Source organism: Engystomops pustulosus, chromosome 3, assembly GCF_040894005.1.
Source record: "Engystomops pustulosus chromosome 3, aEngPut4.maternal, whole genome shotgun sequence".
Taxonomy (NCBI): Eukaryota; Metazoa; Chordata; class Amphibia; order Anura; family Leptodactylidae; genus Engystomops; species Engystomops pustulosus.
Window position 1 is genome coordinate 60,278,355 of NC_092413.1, and position 21,239 is coordinate 60,299,593.

The 21,239-nt window shown below is 42.4% G+C and overlaps 1 protein-coding gene across 3 annotated transcripts in view; it reads right to left on the reverse strand.

The window, feature by feature from the left end:
- The window catches only part of SHPRH (SNF2 histone linker PHD RING helicase), an 80,765-nt gene extending 65,452 nt beyond the window's left edge, over positions 1 to 15,313 (reverse strand). The window contains exons 1-3 of one of the 3 annotated variants that reach the window (XM_072140915.1): positions 14,783 to 15,313; positions 14,362 to 14,438; positions 7,200 to 7,830 (exon numbers count right to left, since the gene is read on the reverse strand). In XM_072140915.1, the coding sequence (XP_071997016.1) occupies positions 7,200 to 7,811 (612 nt within the window). In that variant the 5' untranslated portion in view covers positions 7,812 to 7,830; positions 14,362 to 14,438; positions 14,783 to 15,313. The remainder of the gene's footprint in view (positions 1 to 7,199; positions 7,831 to 14,361; positions 14,439 to 14,782) is intronic. The other 2 variants (XM_072140914.1, XM_072140916.1) reach the window with 2 other exon arrangements.
- Positions 15,314 to 21,239: the final 5,926 nt, after the last annotated feature.

The window sequence follows — 21,239 nt, forward strand, 5'->3', positions numbered from 1 at the left end:
ATGCACACACACATTTTAATAAAAATTCAATAAATATAAAGGGGCTGGGGACAGGATTAGGGGGAACTAATTTGGGGGGGTAATTTAAAGAGAACCCATCAGCCAAATTAAACCCCAAAACTTAATATATATTCATAAACTGCCATTAGAGTGCATTGTCCCTCTACATTCCTGTAAACTTAAGCAATCGGGTCCAAAAGCTGTATGCAAATGACCTGTGAGATGTCCAATGAGTCATTGGGGGTCATTTACTAAGGGTCTGATTTGCGCATTTTCGTTAGGTTTCCCGTATTTTTCCGATTTGCGCAGTCTTTCCCTGACTTGCACTGGGATTTAGGCTCACGCGATTGGATTGTGGCGCATCGGCACCGGCTTTCACGCGACGGAAACCAAAGCAGCGCTGCATTCAGCTTCCGGCCGGCCGTGGCCGGGTACGCCTATCCGTCCCTATACACAGCATTGTGTATGGGGGCTGGAAGGTTGTCGGGTCCGGACGGAAGCTGAATGCAGCGCCAGACCGGAGCGACAGCAGCGCTGGATACCGAAGGGCACCGGAAGGTAAGTACAGCTTTATTGTTTTAGGCAGCCCGCTCCCGGCCACATATATTTTTTTTTTCAAAACTCGGACAACCCCTTTAATGTTTGAATTGACTAGATAAATCTTGTGAGCTGCTTCAACAGGTAGCGGTGACAGTGACCTAATGACAGGAGTCCTTTAACTGGTTCAGGACCGGGCCCTTTCCTGTTTTGTCATTTCCATTTTTCACTCCCCACCTTCAAAAATCTATAACTTTTTGATTTTGACACGTAAAGAGCTGTGTGACGGCTTGTTTTCTGTGTAACAAATTGCACCTCATAATGGTGGCATTGAATATTCCCTGTCGTGTACTGGGAAGCAGGAAAAATATTCCAAATGCAGTGAAAATGGTGAAAAAACGCATGTGCGCCGTTTTCTTGTGGACTTGGAATTTAGGGCTTCCACTGTGCGCCCCAAATGATATATCTACTTTATTCTTTGGGTCAATACGATTATGTTGATACCAAATTTGTATAGGTTTTATAATGTTTTCATTCATTTACAAAAATTAAAACCTCCTGTACAAAATTCTTTCTTTGATTTTGCCGTTTTCTTGCGCTAATAACTTTTTCATACTTTGGTGTATGGTGCTGTCATTTTTTTGCAACTTTTGATGAGGTTTTAAATGATATTTTTAGGACTTAACGAACTTTTGATTACTTTTTATAGCATTTTAATTTTTTTTTTAAATGGCAAAAAAGTGCCATTTTTTACTTTGGGCGTGATTTTCAGTTACGGAGTAAAACGCAGTGAAAAACCGTTAGTATATTTTGATACATCGGGCATTTTCGGACGTGGCAATACCTAATGTGTTTATGATTTTAACTGTTTATTTAGATTTATATCAGCTCTAGGGAAAGGGGGTGATTTGAATTTTTTTATTATAATTTTTTTTATTTTTACTATTTTTACTACTTTAACCTTAGGTTGTCTGATCCATCCTACTATATAATGCCATACTACAGTATGGCAGTATATGGCGATTTTACTCCTCATTCATTATTCATGAATGGGTTAAAACGAAGTAGCCTTGGGTATTCGGAACACCCAAGGCTACCATGGCGACGGATCGCCGCTCCCCGATGACGTCACGGGGAGTGACGATCCTCAGAAAGATGGCGCCGCCCATGCCCTCTCCATGCACCGGGACCCGACCGCCTCCGTGAATACACGGCGGGCGGTCGTGAACCTGTTAATACTTTCTATACTTTATCTACCTAATATGCTAATTATCGACAGAAGCTTCTTGGGTGTGGAGCAGCCTTTGCCGACACTGCCCAGAGAATCTACTCCATGCTACAGTAACCGCTGACGATAATTAGCATAATATATAATAGATAAAGCACAGCTTCAATTAGAAAGTATTTAAGTTTCGGTAACTATAGATTAAGGTTTGTACATTACTAGCAACCTACCACCAACTTTAATAGGTAGATTTTATGTATGAGCGGATCGTAAGTTTCCTTTAAAGAAAATCTATAATCAAACTCCATCATGATAAACCAGGGAATCTTATTAAACTCTTGTTATCCTTGGCTTCCTTCCTTCTAAAATAAACGTTAAAAATTATGCTAATGAGCTTAAGGGGCTCTGGTGGGTGTAGAGGTCACACTCACTAACATTTTCCAGAAGAGTAAAAATACTCCTCTCACCATTTCTCAGAAGTATTTTTAGCCGAGGAGGAGTATGAAATTATCTTTACTAATTAATAACTCATGTATAATGTTATTAGTTGGCTATTTAGGCAATTATAGTAATCTTACATTAAAGAGAACCTGTCATGCAAAATAACCCCCCTAAACTAAATATATTTTCATAAACTGCCATTAGAGAGCATTGTCTCTATCCCTTCATTGTCCCTCTACATGCCTGTAAACCTAAGCAATGAGGTCCTAAAGCTGTATGCAAATGACCTGTGACATGTCCAATTAAGTATTAGCATATTCAAGCTGTCCACCTTATTCATGAGTGGGAGGCACAGCCACACCCCCAGTGCATGACTGACAGCCTGTATAATGATGTGAGGCTGTATAATGATGTGCTTCCTGGTGCTGGTGGTCACGCCCCCTGCATCCTGTGTGTGCATGTGTGTGTATATAGGAGAGATACAGCAGCTCCAGGCAACCATGTTACAGCAGAACATGTCAGATTCATGTGTAGCTGATGTCTGTGTCTCTCACCTGTATATTAGGAGGATGCAGCATGTCAGCAGATGCAGCACAGATACCAGCAATACTTTACTATACATTACACACAGACATGAGCAGGGGGAGGAGAGGGGAGGGGTAACAGGGGTGACATCACTGCCTCTGACCATGTGACCAGCCTCATTTACATGATAAAAAATAGATGATTTTACAATGAATAATGTATGAAATAACTACATAAAGGCTGGGATGGGATCCTTGTGAGCTGCTCCAACAGGTAGTAGTGACAGGACTAGTGACACAGACCTGATGACAGGTGTCCTTTAAACAATGGATGCTGCATCACCCAAAGAAGACTTTGCAGACAGCCGACCTCCCGAGACCAGACTACGGCTGACACAACCAACCTCCCTGACCAAACTACGGAAGGGAAGGGGGCGCAGGTAACTCATATCTATACTTTTTAAATGATCTTTTTTTAAGTTTAATTTTATAGTTTTTTTTTAGTTGCATTTTTGTAATATCCCGTGATATCATAGGATTACTGTGCAGGCACAGTTTTCATTATGAGCGCTGTCCTCTGGGGCTGCTCTGACAGGGGACTGATTATATCGGCCCCCTGTCACAGCACAGAGTTCGGATCCCGGCGATGGCTCTGTGGGAACGCACACAATGCCATTTTTTGGTGACCAATTCAGTTTGGAAGTGCGCTATTTGTACTTTTGTACTATATACCCCCCCAAGTAACAGCATTTCACAAACCTAACATCTCAACCTATTCAAATCAGCATTCAAGAAGTCTGTTAACCCTTTAATTATTTTTCCGGAAGCAAACAAAAATAGATAGGAAATTTTTAATTTTTTTTTAACTTTTTATTTTTAATTTTTGATTACGATTTTATCTCTAAAATTGACACATTCAGAAGGAATTTGAGGAAACTATACAAATTTTTTGCCCTGCTTCTTCCGAGTACGGCAATACCTAACATGTGGATGTCAACTTGTTTTTCGCCACACAGCAATGTCCAGAACAGAGTTGGTACTATTGGGTTTATGGTGGCCAATTTGGCTACAAATGTTTTTTGGTGCCACTGTGTACTTGAAGAGCCCCTGAAGTAACAGTACAATAGAAAACTCCCAAAGATGTCACCATTTCGGAAACTACACCCCCTCAAAGAATTTATCTGTGGTTCTGGTGAGCATTTTGACCTTCAACATGCTGGCCAAAATCTAATGCTAAATAAATGGTGCACAGTTAAAAATGAGTTTTTAATCTCAAAAATGTAATTTTAGGGTCTAATATATTGTGCCCAAACCATTCCACTTTAGACAAACACCCCAAAAATCATTCTGTGGGTCACTACGGGTATGGCAATACCCTTTGTGTGGCAATAGGCTACAGGCTGGGGACACGGAATGGCCCAGAAGGGACAAGCAAAATTTAGCTTTTGGAGCACCCTTTTCACCAGACTGGTGTTGGGGTGCCCCTGAGGTACCAGTACAATAGAAACCCCCGAGTAGTGACCCATTTTAGGAAAGGGCACCCCTCAAAGTATTGATCTAGGGTTGTATGAGCATTTTAACCCCCGGGATGATGGCCCAAATGTAATACAAAGTGTATGGGTCAGTGTAAAAATAGATTTTTTTCTGAAATGTGTCATTGTAGTGACAAATGAAATCCGCCCAACTCATGCCACTGTGGATAAACAGCCCAAAAATCATTCTGCGGGTTATTACAGGTATGGTAATACCCCATGTGTGGCAATGGACTACAAGATGGAGATTTTCCCAGGGCCCTGAAGAGAATAGCATTTGGAGCACAGACATTTAATTTCTTTATTTGGCATCATTTGGAGATGCCCTTAGGGATCAATCCGATAGAAACCCTGAGAACTGATCCTATTTGAAAACTACACCCCTCCATGAATAAATCTAGGGGTGAGCATTTCAACCCCACAGGTGGACCCCAAGGATGATGCATAATGGACAGTGCATAGAACAAATTATCCATTATGTTATCTTCTGCCCAGCTCCTGCCACAGGAGGCAAACACCCCAAAAATCATGATGCAGGTTCTCCCGGGTACAGCAATACCCCATATGTGGCAATAATCTACAGGCTGGGCACACAGCAGAGCTCAGGAGGGAAGGTGCGGCATGCTGCATAAGCTGCGTAAGCTGTGTGCATCAGGGTACAATTATATATCCAGGGACGTGTGGTAAATCCTGAAACACTCCTTCATGCATAACACTGGTATATAGTTTGTTTTTTATGCCCCTTTTGGAGCACACTCTTCAACTCTTCTATGTCCTTTCCTTGCTGGCCGTTTGGGGGAACTTCTCCTGGAAAGTGCTGCCCTGGTACAATGCGTGATGTGGCCTCACTTCCAGACGTACTAGCACTCCTCCCTTCCTGGTCTCTAAAAATCAACTGCTTGACTACCACCTCTTGAAATTCCAGGAAAGTTCCCTTCTGGTCTGCACATCGATGTAACACGTAAGCATTATACAGTGCCATCTGCATGATGTGCACGGCCAGCTTCTAGTACCACACCCTCGACTTCCGCATGGCGTTATATGGCTGAAGAACCTGGTCCAACAAATCCACCCCTCCCATGTACCTATTGTATTCCAAAATACAGTCCGGCGTGGGGGTTTCTGCACTGGTACCTCATACAGGGGCAGGGGTGGTGGTGTGCCCATGTGTTTTTGTTAGTACAAGGATGACCCTCTTGTCTTTGTACCTAACACACAATACTGAGTAGCTTCTTAGTGCTCAGCTCTCGTGCCTTTCGGAGATTTTCCCCTAGCAGTGATTTCAGGGGACCTCTCTAATTCCTACTAACAGTGCCGCATGCCACAGTTTCTCTGGAAGCGAGGCACTTAAGCAGGGTAATACTGGTATAAAAATTATCCAGGGATAGGTGGTAGCCCTTGTCCAGTAGTAGGTGCACTAAATCCCACACTACTTTTCCAGTAATTCCCAGGAAGGGGGGGGGGGGGGGGACACATTCTAGGCGCACTATTTTGGAGTCCTTCCCTTCACATATCCTGAACTTATAAAGTATACCTTGATGTACTCTCTCACAGCTTATACATCTTCACGTCATATCTTGCCCTCTTATTGGGCAGGTACTGGCAGAACTGAAGTCTCCCTTTGAAATGTACCAGGGACTCGTCTATTGATAAATGCCTCTCTGGAGTATACACTTCCATAAATCGGGCATTTACATAGTCTAATATGAGCCAGATCTTATACGACCTATCACACCTGGGGTCATCTCTTGGTGGGCTCTGTGAATTGTCGGCAAATGCAAAAACTTATGGATGGCTTCAAAGCCTATCCTACTAGTCCCATAAGAAGCGTTACGCCCCAAAATGTCTCCATCTCTGCTGCACTAACAGGGGTTCACCCGTGGGGTTGTGCATAAAAAGAAGTGGGGTTTTGGGCCATATATTGTGCAGTGTGCACTCCTGCGCGAGTCCCGGGCACTCCTGCGCGAGTCACTCCAGTGATCTCTATCTGGCGATTGTTCATGGATGGCTAGAGATCACATGACCCTCCATCTGCAGCCATTTTATGCACAGAAATGTCTGGATGATGAGGTAAAAGACAGGAGGCTTCACTTCACATATCAAGAAAGCGGAGCAGAATGTTTTATAGATGTACATTGGTATGTAAAGTGGACACATTTATCTTTATTACAGATTTGCTAAATGTTGCTAAAATGACATTTTAATTTAAAATTGTCTCAAATTTGCAACATTTTTTGGCACAAAAAACTCCAGACTAAACCATACTTAAGGAAAATTTAGAAAATGGAAAGAAGTGACTTGAGACATTTGTGCAACATTTTTGCGACATTTGTAACATGTCTCAAAAAGAGATCTTTAAAAGATCCCCCATTTAACACAAGGAAAATGTGAGATTGATAAACTACCAAAGAAGCAGACAGAAAAACAACAGGCAAAAACTAGCCAAAACAACCAGAGATAAGATAAATCACACAGCAGTCCTACTGCCGCCAACTTCAATGAAGCTCTGTGGAGCTGCTGGGAAGACTAGAGACGAGTCCAGTGAGCATCATCGGACTCATCACAAGACATGCACCAAACATTTATTTTAATGTTTCATATTAATAGGCCCATACTTGTGTCCTTTGGTGCGATTTGGGACATTAAACCACCCACAGTCCATATAGACCTATAGGTCGCTAAGTGTCCCAAGCGGCACAGTCAGGAGGACAAATGCTGGGCATTAAATAAAAACTGTTATACCTCTCTGATTTCTCTTTATTCCTGAAAAACCCTTTTAACTTGTGGCCTGTAGCTACAATGTAGGTCCAGCCTGTCATTAGTTCAGTGCCATTCACAAAATTAAATATATACAGGTGATATTGTATTTTGGAAGAAAATAGAATAGAATTCACCATTAAATCCATTGGTAGGTGTAGATATAACAGGATACTAAATTACCTCCAGATTATTATGCTGAGTTGTCCTCTGAAAGAGTTCAATAAGCTTCTTCTTCTGCAACCACATTATGTCTTCCAGCATTTGAACACCAACTGAAGTTTCCACAAGGACCTCTTCTGCACACATTTTACTGGACTCCTTAGACCCATCATCATCTACATCAGACTCATGCACACAAAGCAAAAGATGAGCCGAGGAAGTGGTACTAGTCAATGTAAAACTGCACCCATGAAAATCAGAACTAGTATATTTTTTAGATGTAAAATGAATACTGAATACACAAAGCAAAGCTCTCCAAGCATCATCATCATCATCATCAGGAACGGCAAGGACCATCAAATTAAGATCACCAGAACATGGAGCCAAGATGTTCCCAAAGTCTTTATTTTCCTTTATTTGTGGCTGTATACTTGTTCCTTTTGTCTCTTCAGTGCATAACAACTTTTCAGGACTATCATTTACTAAAGAGAATGATGTGCTTGGCTCAGCAGCTTCACCATCCTCTTCTAGTGTTACATCATTCCTTCTATCTTCATGCATGTTCCAGGATAACAGTTTCTTAGCGCCATCATCCAGTTTGACTGGCGCCGCACGTTTTCTACGGCCTGCCATCTTGTAAGAACTCTTGACCCTATAAAGCAAAAGCAAATAATGTTATGTAACTAATTCAGAATGGTATTTGCTTTAGATATACACTTACTGCAGGGGTTGTCTGGAGGCTGAAAAACATGTCTGTTTTCTTCCAAAAACAGCACCACACCTTACCATGGTTTGTGTAGGTATTGCATCTAGCTGTATAGAGTAAAATAAAGCTTAGTTACAATATCACCCACTAGCCATGGTCAGGAGAGGAGCTGTTTTTAGAAGAAAGCAGCCAAGTTTTTCAACCTCCAGACAATACCTTTAACTATCAAAAGGGAAGTGTCATTTGAGAGCTCCCAATTATAGTGCTTCACCAGTGTTCCATTCACTTCTATGACACTTCTTGTACAGCAAAACTCACTGTCCCATAGAAGTGAATGGAGCACTGTTTGAGAATGTATACCAGCATTTTTTTTTTACCCCTAGGCGCACCAGGATGTTATAGTACGTCCCCGGGGCTAGATGCTAAGCGCACAGGGAAGTTCTATAACGTCCTGCTTCTGGCACCGGCTCACAAACAGAGCCGGCACCAGAACCAGCGGCTGTCAGCTGTGTATCATAGCTGTCAGCCTGCGCTAACACCCACGATCGGAGCCGACTCCGATCGCAGGTGTTAACCCCTTACATGCCGCGGTCAAGCATGACCGTGGCGTATAAGGGTGTTTGCGCTGTGGATCGGATCCCCCGTGCCGCCTCCTGGGGATCCGATCCTCTTCTGGGCAGCTCCGAGGACTGTCATGTGCCCCGGAGCTGCCCGATGTCCCTGGCAGTCAGACCCCTTCCTGCATGCTCAGACAGTTTACACTGCTCTACAATAAAATAGTATCGTAGAGCAGTGTATTGAACTTGAATCAGCAATCAGAGCATCGCTGGTTCAAGTATTTATAAGTAAAAAAAAAGTGAAAAACACTAAAGTTAATACATTAGAATAAATAAAAAATAAATACATTAAAATATAAGCCCCTAAAATGTTACTTTCATATAAAAACACGTAATAAAGTATAAAAAACACACACACAAAAAAACACTGCATATTTGGTATTGCCGCGTCCGTAACAATCTGTATAATAAAACAGAATCGTTACTGGAAAAAAAAAACTCCAAAAAAAAAAGATACATTTTCAATTAATACCCTATAAAAAATGCTCTAAAAAGTGATTTAAAAAAATGTTATGCCCTCTAAAATAAGCCCACTAAAAAGAACAACTCTTCTCGCAAAAAATAAGCCCCTAACCAGATTTTTCAGACGAAAAATAAAAAAGTTATGCATATGAAAAGATGGTGATGCTAAAATGAACAAGATTTTCTGCAAATTGGTTTTTATTCAGTACAATTGAATAAAATACACAAAACCCCCACATATTTGGTATCCCTGCGCCCGTAACAATCTGCATAATAAAACAGAATCGTTATTACCGTATATACTCGAGTATAAGCCGAGACCCCTAATTTTACCACCAAAAACTGGGAAAATCTATTGACTCGAGTATAAGCCGAGGATGGAAAATGCATTGGTCACAGCCTTCCAGTATATAGCCAGCCTGCCCCCTTAAGTATACAGCCAGCCCAGCCTGCCCCCAGTAGTATACAGCCTGCCCCCAGTAGTATACAGCCTGCCCCCAGTAGTATACAGCCTGCCCAGCACTAACAAAAAAAAAAAAAAAAAACAAAAGACAGAAGAGGACCCGCGCGGACATCGGGGGAGCAGCGCGGACATCAGGGCCACCGGAGGGCGAGTATATAAGTTTATTGTTTTTTTTTTAAGTGCTGGGCTGCCTATTGACTCGTGTATAAGACATGTTGAGGATTTTCAGCACACTTTTTGTGCGGAAAAACTCGGCTTATACACGAGTACCGTATTTTTCGGACTATAAGACGCACTGGACCATAAGACGCACCAAGGTTTTAGAGGAGGAGAAATAAGAAAAAATGTTTTTTTCCCAAAATAGTATGCTAAAATATTTAATAAAGTAACTGTAAAGTAACTGGGCGGTGCAGTGCAGCCATGTTTCTCTTTGGAGAGGGGCAGGGGCGAGCAGTGGTCACCCCCTCCTCCTCTCCCGGGCACCGCCATCTATCTTTAGATTGAATACATGCCAACATAATTCTGGGGGTCTCAAGAGTTACCAGGGCTGCATAGGTATGAGTATATGTGACAATGGTCACAAGAGCTTACAATCTATGGGGAGGGGACACAGGAGATGACAGTGCTTGTACAGTGGTCACAAGAGCTTACAATCTATGAGGAGGGGACACAGGAGATGACAGTGCTTGTACAGTGGTCACAAGAGCTTACAATCTATGAGGAGGGGACACAGGAGATGACAGTGCTTGTACAATGGTCACAAGAGCTTACAATCTATGAGGAGGGGACACAGGAGATGACAGTGCTTGTACAATGGTCACAAGAGCTTACAGTCTATGAGGAGGGGGGGGCAGGAGATGACAGTGCTTGTACAATGGTCACAAGAGCTTACAATCTATGAGGAGGGGGGGGGGGCAGGAGATGACAGTGCTTGTACAATGGTCACAAGAGCTTACAATCTATGAGGAGGGGACACAGGAGATGACAGTGCTTGTACAATGGTCACAAGAGCTTACAATCTATGAGGAGGGGACACAGGAGATGACAGTGCTTGTACAATGGTCACCAGAGCTTACAATCTATAAGAAGGAGGGTACACAGGAGGTGACAATGCTTGTACAATGGTCACAAGAGCTTACAATCTATGAGGAGGAGGGGACACAGGAGATGACAGTCCTTGTACAATGGCCACAAGAGCTTACAATCTATGAGGAGGAGGGGACACAGGAGATGACAGTCCTTGTACAATGGCCACAAGAGCTTACAATCTATGAGGAGGAGGGGACACAGGAGATGACAGTCCTTGTACAATGGCCACAAGAGCTTACAATCTATGAGGAGGAGGGGACACAGGAGGTGACAGTCCTTGTACAATGGCCACAAGAGCTTGGTCTGTGGGATAAAGTACCTTTACAAGACAGCAGCCACTACATACCAGGCAACAAGGGGTTAAGAGTGTGAGAGCAGAGACCCGGGGGAAGGGAGCACTTATCACTTATCTGATCCTGTGAGAAGTTACAGGTCAGACACTGCACACAGCTCTGTATAGGTTCCTCTTCTCAAGTTGCCGGCAGCCTTCATGTTCTCTCTTTCCTCTGAACCTCCCGGGCTACTTACAAGCCGAGCGGGGATTGGCCACAGAGTCAGTGCCTTTCTCCTCCCCCTCTCTCTCCACTGCTGCGCTCCTGCTCTGCCACAAAGCTCCTGTATATCGGTGCCCTGTGGACGGCAGAGCGCATGGGTGCTGCCATCCATTCCCTCCAGCAGTGGAGGGCTGAGAGGAGGAGAGGAGCGCAGCGGCACTCAGTACAGCCGCTGCGCTTCACTGTGAAGGGCTGCGCTTACTGCCAGCATTAGCTGGCAGAGCGCAGCCGGGTGCCCTCCATTCCCTCCTGCAGCTACATCCGGACTATAAGACGCACCACAGTTTTTTCCCCATCTTTTGGGGAAAAAAAGTGCGTCTTATAGTCCAGAAAATACGGTATATACGGTAGATCCGCAAAGTGAACCCCCGTAAAAAACAACCCAAAAAAGCTAAAAAAAAAGATAATTTTCAATTAATACCCTATAAAAATGCTCTAAAGAGTGATTTAAAAAATGTTACGCACTCTAAAATAAGACCACTAAAAAGAACAATCCTTGCGAAAAATAAAAAAGTTATGCATATGAAAGACGGTGATGCTAAAATTAACAACATTTTTGCCAAATTACTTTTTATTCAGTAAAAATGGGAAAAAATAAAAAATCTATATAAATGAGGTCTTTTTGTAATCGTGGCGACCCATAGAATAAAAATAATATACTATTTTTATGGTATGGTAAACGGCCAAAAAAAAAACATAAAAATTTTCCTAAAAATTTATGATTTTCATTTCCTCCACCAACAAAGAGTTAATAAAATCTCACCAATTAGCTATAGATTCCCCAAAATTACGTACCAGAAAAGTGCATCTCATGTGGCAAAAGAAATAAGCCGCTATAGGTCCACAATAAAAAAAGAAAACAATTATAGCCTTTACAATGTGACATAGCAAATCTAATCTGGATGGCGCCTCCTTCCATTCTATGCCCGGCCGTGCGGCCATACAGCAGGTTACTACCACATATGGGGTATCAGTGTACTCGGGAACGATTGGGTAACAAACTTTGGGGAGCCTTTTTTCATTTAATCCATTTTAAATGTTTAATTTTCCACCCAAAATGAGTGTATTGTGAAAAAATATTTTTGCAGACTGCACCTCCATTTTGTTTTAACCCCTATAAAACACCTAAAGGGTTAACAAACTTCTTAAAAGTGTTTTTTCATACATTGAGGGATGTAGTTTCCATAATGGGGTAATTTATGAGTCTCGCTATTATTTAGGCCTCTCAGTCTCATTAGAAGTTGAGCAGGTCCATCTAAATACAGGTTTTGGTGATTTTACAAAAAATTTTAAAAATGATACCTAAATTCTGAGCCTCATAACATTCTAGTAAAATATGTGGAATCTTAAAAAACCATCCAACATAAAGCAGACATTTGGGAAATGTAAGTAATGAATTTATTTGGGTGCTATGACTATCTGCATCAAAAGTAGAGAATTTAGAACGTTTTGCCAAATTTAATTTTTTTTTCATAACTAAACGCAAAAGATTTTTAAACTAATTTGAAGTACAATGTGTCACGAGAAAACAATCTACAAATACCCTGGATATCTCATAGCATTCCAAAGCTATAACCACTTATAGTGACACAGGCCAGATTTGAAAAATGGGTATTCTCATCTGGGCAATGACATTCAGTTTAATTAATGTTCCATATATAAACATTTCTTCAATTGGATGTTATTAAAAAAAATGTTCCTGTGTGAAGATAATTTCTCATAGGCATAGCCATGTTGTCCCTTAGAAACGAGATAGCCTCCTCGGATACGACCACCCCACACTCAGTGGTGGCCAGATATGTGCTATTGTGTCTTGTCTGACTTCCTGGATTCAGCGATCGTTACAACAGGGCGGCTGTAGGATATGGAGTAACTGCTGGACATTTCATATACAAAAACTTTTTGTTTCTTTATGCAATAACTCCAGCAGAGGTGGCCGTATCCAGGGACACAGTCTTGTTTCTAAGGGACCAAATCACTACATTTATGAGAAATTATCTTGACACAGGAACTTTTTTTTAATGACATCTAATTGAAGAAATGTTTATATATGGCAGATTAATGAAAATGAATGTGAAAGCCCAGACGAGAATACCCCTTTAAGGCCAAAAGAGGCTGAGTACCGTAGGGGTTAAATAATAAACTATTATAGTCCCACTTAACATATTCATATTCTTTACTCTTTATAAAAAGAGAGGAAAAAGTTGTTACAGTACTAAAAAGGTCTGCCCATTTTTGCTGCAGATTTAGTGAAAGCCTAAACTGTGTGAGGGACAGCAGCAGAAAAATTAAGGCAGGTCTTAAAAGGGTGGTACCAAGTTTGAATGATATCCTCTATTCACAGGATCCGACTGCTGGGACCCCCAGGATCATGAGGATTGGGGTCCCATTCTCACTAAATGATGGAACAGCAGGTAGAGCATATGTCCTGTTCAATTCTACGGAAATTGTTGAGTACGGCCTAAGGTTAATTCTGATAAACACGGAGGGCATCTATCAAAAATTTTTTACCTTTCTTTTTCATGACTTCTGTTTCCATTTCACAAAATTTGTCATGATTTGTCATAAATTTCCAGATATGGATGTCTGAAAAAGTCGCAAATTTTGGCAAAACTGTGGTGAAAAGTCGCAATTTTTCTGCACCTAACATGCAGTCAAGAGCAGAGATAACGTGCTGAAACCCCGCAGAGATTAAGGGAGAACGGTCATACTCGGCCGTCTGCTCCATTAGTCTGAGAAGCGGCGAGGGGTTAGTCGGACCCCTCGTTCTCGTGATCGTCTCAGCACAGAGACCCTCACTGATCAGCAAGTTAGCCCCCCCCCAATAAACTTGATCATGGGGTTCCAGCAGACAAGCCTCCACCTATTGAAGCTTTATACCTTTCCATGGGATCAACCTTGGTACATCCTTTTAAAGTCTGAAAAATGCCTGAGGAAGCCTCATTAATCATCTTTATTCAGATTGCACCACCATATTCCATAGCGCTTTCCAACTTAATTGAATGTATCACAACTTAAGCAGGGGCTTGGAGGATGCCTACAAGTGTTTAGAGTACTTTCTGGGGTGAGAATATTGATTTCCTACCCCTTTATGTAGGTCTTTACTTATCAAATGACTCTCCCATCTTGCCCCTTGGAGCAGCTTACACAGATCCATATGCTGAGTAGTGGTGGTGCAGGTTATCGCTACTTTCTATATCTGCAGTATAGAATAGTATAGTATTGTATAGTAATAGTATTGTATAGTATAGTCTGCAATCCAACAAATGTAAATAGGGCACATGTCGATCACCTCTGTGCAGAGACTTTCAGGCACCCATTCTGGTGTCACATCCCCAACTGCTGGTGGAACGTGTAGAATAGTTTAAACTAAAAATATGAAGAAAAAAAGAAAACGAATTATTGCCCAGGCCAACCAATAACAACACAGCTTTCACCGTGTATTCTGAATTTTAAAAAGGTAATTTGTGCAGTGATTGGTTGCTGTGGGCAACAAAGACTTTTTGTCTGCAGCTGTTTCACTGATGTGCCCAATAACGGCTAAAGGAAGTTTTATATAACTGCAAACCACCTACAATGATTACAACCTCGACTTCATTTCTAGAACATATCAGAGCTGAGCAGTCCTCCTCACAGCAAGCAGGCTATATCACAGGACTGCAATAGCACACGTACATTGTCATACATAATGCACACACAGAAGAATAACGCACCGTATTCAATACACGCCTGCTGTCCTACGCTCTCCTGTAATACGTATGCATAGACATTGTGCATCGGCTGCAATCGTCGGTAGATGCTATTTCCTAGTGTGCTAAAGGACCTTCGATGACATCATGATCATGTGACCAGACGCGTGTGGGAGGAGCTGTTCTACTGTTTACAGGATAGTGAGGAATTACAGGAGGAGGGGAGACTAGTGGGGGGTTATAGTTGTTAGTGAGAGTGAGGAGTTCCAGGAGGAGGGGAGACTAGTGGGGGAGGTTATTGTTGTTAGTGATAGTGAGGAGTTCCAGGAGGTGGCTGCTCCATGTGCAGAGCAGAGGAAGCGGGGAGATAGAAACAAGGAGGGGATGATACTGGGAGAGGCAGAGCGTTAGAGTGTGTAGCCTGTGACAAGGGGAGAATATCTGGGTGTGCTGCTTGAGAGAAGGGGAGACTGTGGGAGTGTCAATGCTGTGAGAAGGGGAGAATAGTGGGATTTTATAGTTAGTGATAGTGAGGAGCCACAAGAGGTTGCTCCACTTGCAGAGCAGAGGAAGCTGGGAGATAGGAACTAAGGAGGGCGGGGGTGATACTGGGAAAGGGAGAGATTGTCCAGCCTCTGAGAGGGGGAGAATATCACAGTGTCCAGCCCCGGGCCGGTTCTAGACAAAGTGGGGCCCTGGGCAAAACTAAAAGGGGGCCCCCAAAATAAAACTATTTATGACCAGTCAGTCAGTTAGAGGCTCCTTTAGTATGGTAAAAAATACTGTAATATGGGAGAATTTAATAGGAGAGAGATGATAGGGAGATTGATGGGCAGCATGGTGGCTCAGTGGTTTGCACTACAACCTTGTAGCGCTGGTCAACATCTGCAAAGAGTTTGTATGTTCTCTCTGTGTTTGTGTGGGTTTCCTCCGGGTCCTCCGGTTTCCTCCCACACTCCAAAAAGTTACTGATAGGTTGAATAGATTGTGAGCCCCATGGGGACAGAGACTGATCTGGTAAGCTCTGTGCAGCGCTGTGGTATCTGTGTGTGCTATAAAAATAAAGAAATTATTAATTATAATTACTATGATATAAGATAAATATGAAAGATGACAGGGATTTCTAGATGCAGAATATAAAGTAGATGATATATACAGTAGATAGATGAGAGATAAATACTGTACAGTAGAAGAGAAATAGATTGAAAAATAGATAGAGAAAAAGTGAGATACATAAATGTTCAGAGCATAGGAGATAGATAACTAGACAAATAGATATATACACAGGATATAGATGATAAGCATCTTCACCCGTGAATTCAACCAAGGGGTATTAACCCTTTCACCCCCCCCCCCCGGCATTTCTGGATATTTTGTCGCATTATTGACCAGAGCACTTTTTCCAATTTTGACGTTTAAAAATAAAATTGCAGCAAAAAGAATTAAAGTAGACAGCAGCAAACCACATTTTCTGAAAGGAGACACTTGCCCCATTTTGCATTAAGGAATTTATAGACATAGGCGCCTTCATGCAATTTTGATTCTGAAACTTTTTATAAAAAAATACTAAAATTTGAACTTTGATGGCAAAAAATGGCAGAAAATATTTACCTTCACATCTCCTAAACATAATAGATGGACATGTGTAGAGTTCACAAATGCTGATATGTTCACAAAAATAAATCCACATAAACTATAATAACTAGATATCTGCTTTTCAGACAGTCACAGCCTACAAAATATAGAAATAAAACAGAATAAGGTAAAGGCGCCATAAAACCTATATAATTTTGAAAGCAGACAGCCAGGCGATGCATTTGGCAATTAACATTCAAAATTTCCTCTAAAATATGTATAAATCCAGAATACTTATATAAAGAGAACATACTTTCCTACACCAGTAAGATGGAGAAGATCACACATACCCCACATGTGGATATTCACCAAAATATGCAACAGAGGGAACGTTAAATCCACAGGGGACACCAAACTGTTTGAGCGTCACACAGATCTATCATTGTATGTTCCCTTACACAATGGTGACCCAAATAAATAACTATATATCCATAGCTTACGAGATAATAAAAGTCACGTTTAGATGTATTAACAGCACAATAAGGCCCCTTCCACACTTGCGAGTGTGATGCGATGAACTCGCATCACACTCGCAACGCAAGCTGTCGGGAACGCACGGTCCGAACGCTGCACCGCGGGAGTGAACTGACATGCTGAGTTCACTCCCGCGGTGCAGCGTTCAGGCCGTGCGTTCCCGGCAGCTTGCGTTGCGAGTGTGATGCGAGTTCATCGCATCACACTCGCAAGTGTGGAACGGGCCTAACAGAACCCTCCGCACATCATAAGAATTTGAGTGAGGATGTCATAACATGCAAATAATGGAGGATGGTGGGAAATAAAAACTTTATTCCAGAGCATGTATGTGTTTTTGGTGTTACATATAGCTTTATAGACATGTTCTTGTTGCGTTGATAATATGTAGCGACATTAGGCGAAGAGGATCGAATGTTCATCGTATCAGTCAATTTTTACAAAAAAAAACCTATCACGTGTGCTCTTAGATAGTTCTGGATAGGAGAGGATTAAAAAGATGAATATTAGTTGATATTATCCCTTCTCAGAATGCAGTAACATATAAAGTGAATATTTCCATTATCTGTGAGGTGCAGCAGCTCCTGTGTGCAGCAAATTCTCCCTGTAGCCTGATGGCTAAGAATCTGGGGGGGGGGGGGAGGGGAATGGGCTGTATCTCTGGCTCCGCGACACATAGAACCTCACTTCTTTTTTCCTATGAAAGAAGAGAGTCTCCTATTTTATATGAATCTAAATCTGTGTCTCTATGTGTCAGGATAATGGAGATATTAACTGTTAAACTGCCGTTGGGAGATATATAAAATGGCACCTGATATTCTCTTTTTAAACCTAAATATCTCTGGATCCATGGCACCTTGAAACAAAATTCAAGATTCATTTGAAAGCAGATATTCTCCCATTTCAGGGGGCCCTGGGCAATTGCCCACTTTGCCTACCCATAGTGCCGGCCCTGGTCCAGCCTGTGAGAAGGGGAGGCTATCGAGGTGTGCAGGCTGTGAGAAGGGGGGAATAGTGGGGTGTCCAGCCTGTGAAAAGGGGAGAATAGTGGGATTTTATAGTTGTTAGTGATAGTGAGGAGCCACAAGAGGTGGTTGCTCCACTTGCAGAGCAGAGGAAGTGGGCAGATAGTAACTAAGGAGGGGATGATACTGGGAAAGGGAGAGATTGTGCAGTCTCTGAGAGGAGAATATCACAGTGTCCAGCCTGTGAGAAGGAGAGACTATCATAGTGTCCAGCCTGTTAGAAGGGGAGACTATCGGGGTGTCCAGCCTGTGAGAAGGGGAGACTATCACAGTGTCCAGCCTGTGAGAAGGGGAGAATATCGGGGTGTGCAGGCTGTGAGAAGGGGACAATAGTGGGGTGTGCAGGTTGTGAGAAAGGGAGAATAACGGGGTGTGCAGGTTTTGAGAACTGGAGAATAGTGGGGTGTGAAGACTGTAAAAAGGGGAGAGTATCGGGGTGTACTGGCTGTGAGAACAGGAGGATTTCACATTGTGCGGAAAGGGAGAAAAGTGGGGTGTGCAGGCTGTGATAAGGAGAGATTATAGGGGTCTGCAGGTAGTGTGAGAAGGAGATTATTGAAGTATGCAGGGAGATTATTGGGGTGTGCAGGTAGTGTGAAAAGGAGAGATTATAGGCGTCTGCAGGAAGTGAGAAGGAGATTATTGGAGTGTGCAGGTAGATCAATGGGGCGTGCAAGTTGATATATTCAAGCTTTAAATTACAAGCACATTTTCAGAGCAAATTATGCTTCCAATAATAATTCCTTTATTTATATAGCTTACACATCTTGCCAGATCCCTACCCCCAATGGGGCAAACAATCTAATCAACCGACCAGTCCACTGTATAGAATTTGTCTGTGTAGTGTATAAGTTCATACCGAAGTATAATGTGCGGGATGGAGACAGTAGTGAGGATTTAGGGATATTGGTCTCCAATCCTAAAATAGCTTGAGGGTACATTGGAGTCTTAAGTGCCATAGGAACCCCTTAACACCTGGAGCCCCTCAGGCTAGCTTGAATAATTTTAAAGTCCTTTTAACAAAACAAAAATACCGGCATAAGAAGCTAAAAGAAGAGCAGATCCTAAGGGCACACACCAGCATGTCAGTGTGCTTAGTGCATATTCCTTGATCCTGGTTGTCCTTCAAGTGCCACATCTCTGCAATGATGTTTGTATCAAGTGGCAAAGATTCCGTAGATCTGTGGAGACTTCTGTTGCCACTGCCCAGGTATGTACTTCATACTATAAAAGAGACTTTAGATAATGATAGGAAAGCATATATGCTAGTAGTGTAGATTTGTACCTGAGTATATTTGATGGTGAGCTTTCGAGAATACTAGCTCTCTTCGTCAGACATGATGTTATGCATGAAACAGAAAATTCACAGCATTTTCTTACACTGAAAGCATAGAGAAAGCCTCTTTTGAGGAATATAATGGATGCGGCCTCAAAACATGGTGAAATACCCCTGGACCTTATCCTAACCAACAGAACTGACAGAATATCAAAATTACAGGTTGGGGGTAACCTGGGTAATAGTAACCACAATATCATTGATTTCTATTATGCTTTACTGATATGGTTAATATAGGTGCAATGAACACCTTGAACTTCAGGAGGCCACATTTTCAGCAGCTGAGGAGGAACCTTAAAGCATAAACTAGACAATGTTCTCAAAAACAACTAAAAATGGGACCTTTAACAAATATTCTAAAAAAGTCCAGTGAAATATACATACCATATGGGGAAAGCATAAGAGAATCAAGAAAACGCCAATTTGGTTAACTAGTACTGTGAGGCAAGCAATAAACAGGAAAGATAAGGCATTTAAGTTGCTAAAACAAGAAGGTAGTTACACCTACAGGAACAGGAAACAGAGAGGTTAAAACTAGAGATGAGCGAGCACTAAAATGCTCGGGTGCTCGTTATTCGAGACAAACTTTTCCTGATGCTCGAGTGCTCGTCTCGAATAACGAACCCCATTGAAGTCAATGGGAGACTCGAGCATTTTTCAAGGAGACCAAGGGTCTGCACTAGGAAGCTTGGCCAAACACCTGGAAACCTCAGAAAATGATGGAAACACCACGGAAATGGACAGGAAACAGCAGGGGCAGCATGCATGGATGCCTCTGAGGCTGCTTAATCGCACCATTATGCCAAAATTATGGGCAACAGCATGGCCATGACAGAGTGACCGAATGAGGCTAGATAGCATCTAAAACATCCAATAGTTGACCCCGACACTATAGAAGACGGCATGCAGAGGCAGCGCCAGCAGCGGCAGGCTAGAGAGTGTCATGGCGACATACCCTAAATGGACTCAGGCTTCAAACCAATGGGTGGCAGAGAGGAATCAAAGGAGGTGAGCAAGAAGCGCTGAAATGATTTCCTATGTGAACAAAAGGTTGACGGTATATTTAGTCGATAACACAGCATGGTGGCGACATAGTGACCAAGTTCCATAACGTATCTGGTGAAACACCCGAAAAATTAGCCTGACATAGCTCGTTTGATAAGGGGACGACATGTGGAGGCAGCCATGGAGACGACTTCCATGATTAAGAGTGACAATATGGGGCATCCATATTGCGCTGCTATGATTGCAACTTCAGGTCTCCAGCATGGCGGCGACAGATGCGCCGAGTTCCATTATGTATCTGGTGAAACACCCGAAAATTCTGCCTGACACAGCTCGTTTGATGAGGGGACGATGTATGGAGGCAGTAAAGTAGTAGTAGATTAAAGGTGCTGCAATTAAAACTACGTTAGTTGGATCTTGGGATGGAGCTGGCGGTCCGCTGCCAGGCGAGCTTTCGCCTATCCAAGCCCCTGTCTCTCGGCTCCTCCCCAAACAGCACTTCTAAGAACCTTTTGTATAAGATCAAGTGTAGTAGTGTTCTTATAAGTTTGGGTTATGGCGGGTGAGGGGAATGTAAACAGATGTGCAAGAAGCGCTGAAATAATATCGGTAAATGATAAAAGTTTGCCAGTATATTTTGTGGATAACACAGCAGGGTGGCGACAAAGTTAACAAGTTTGATGTGGAAGCGATGAAAACAACCCAAAATTCTGCCTGACACAGCTCGTTTGCTAAAGGGACGATGTATGGAGGCAGCTATATGGACGACTTTGGGAGGCAGCTATGGAGACAATTAAATTTGGATCCAAAAAAGTTTTCAAACCAGAGGAACAGGTAGGTGGTCCTCCAGAAAAATTAAATAGATTGAGGGCCTGTATGTGGCACTCCCAAAAATTGTTTAAAACAGAGGACTGGGTAGTTGGCCCTCCAGAAAAATTAAATACTTTAGCTAGTACTATAGCTAGAGCCAGTTGGCCCTGGCAAAAAATAGCCAGTTTCCTCTGCTTTA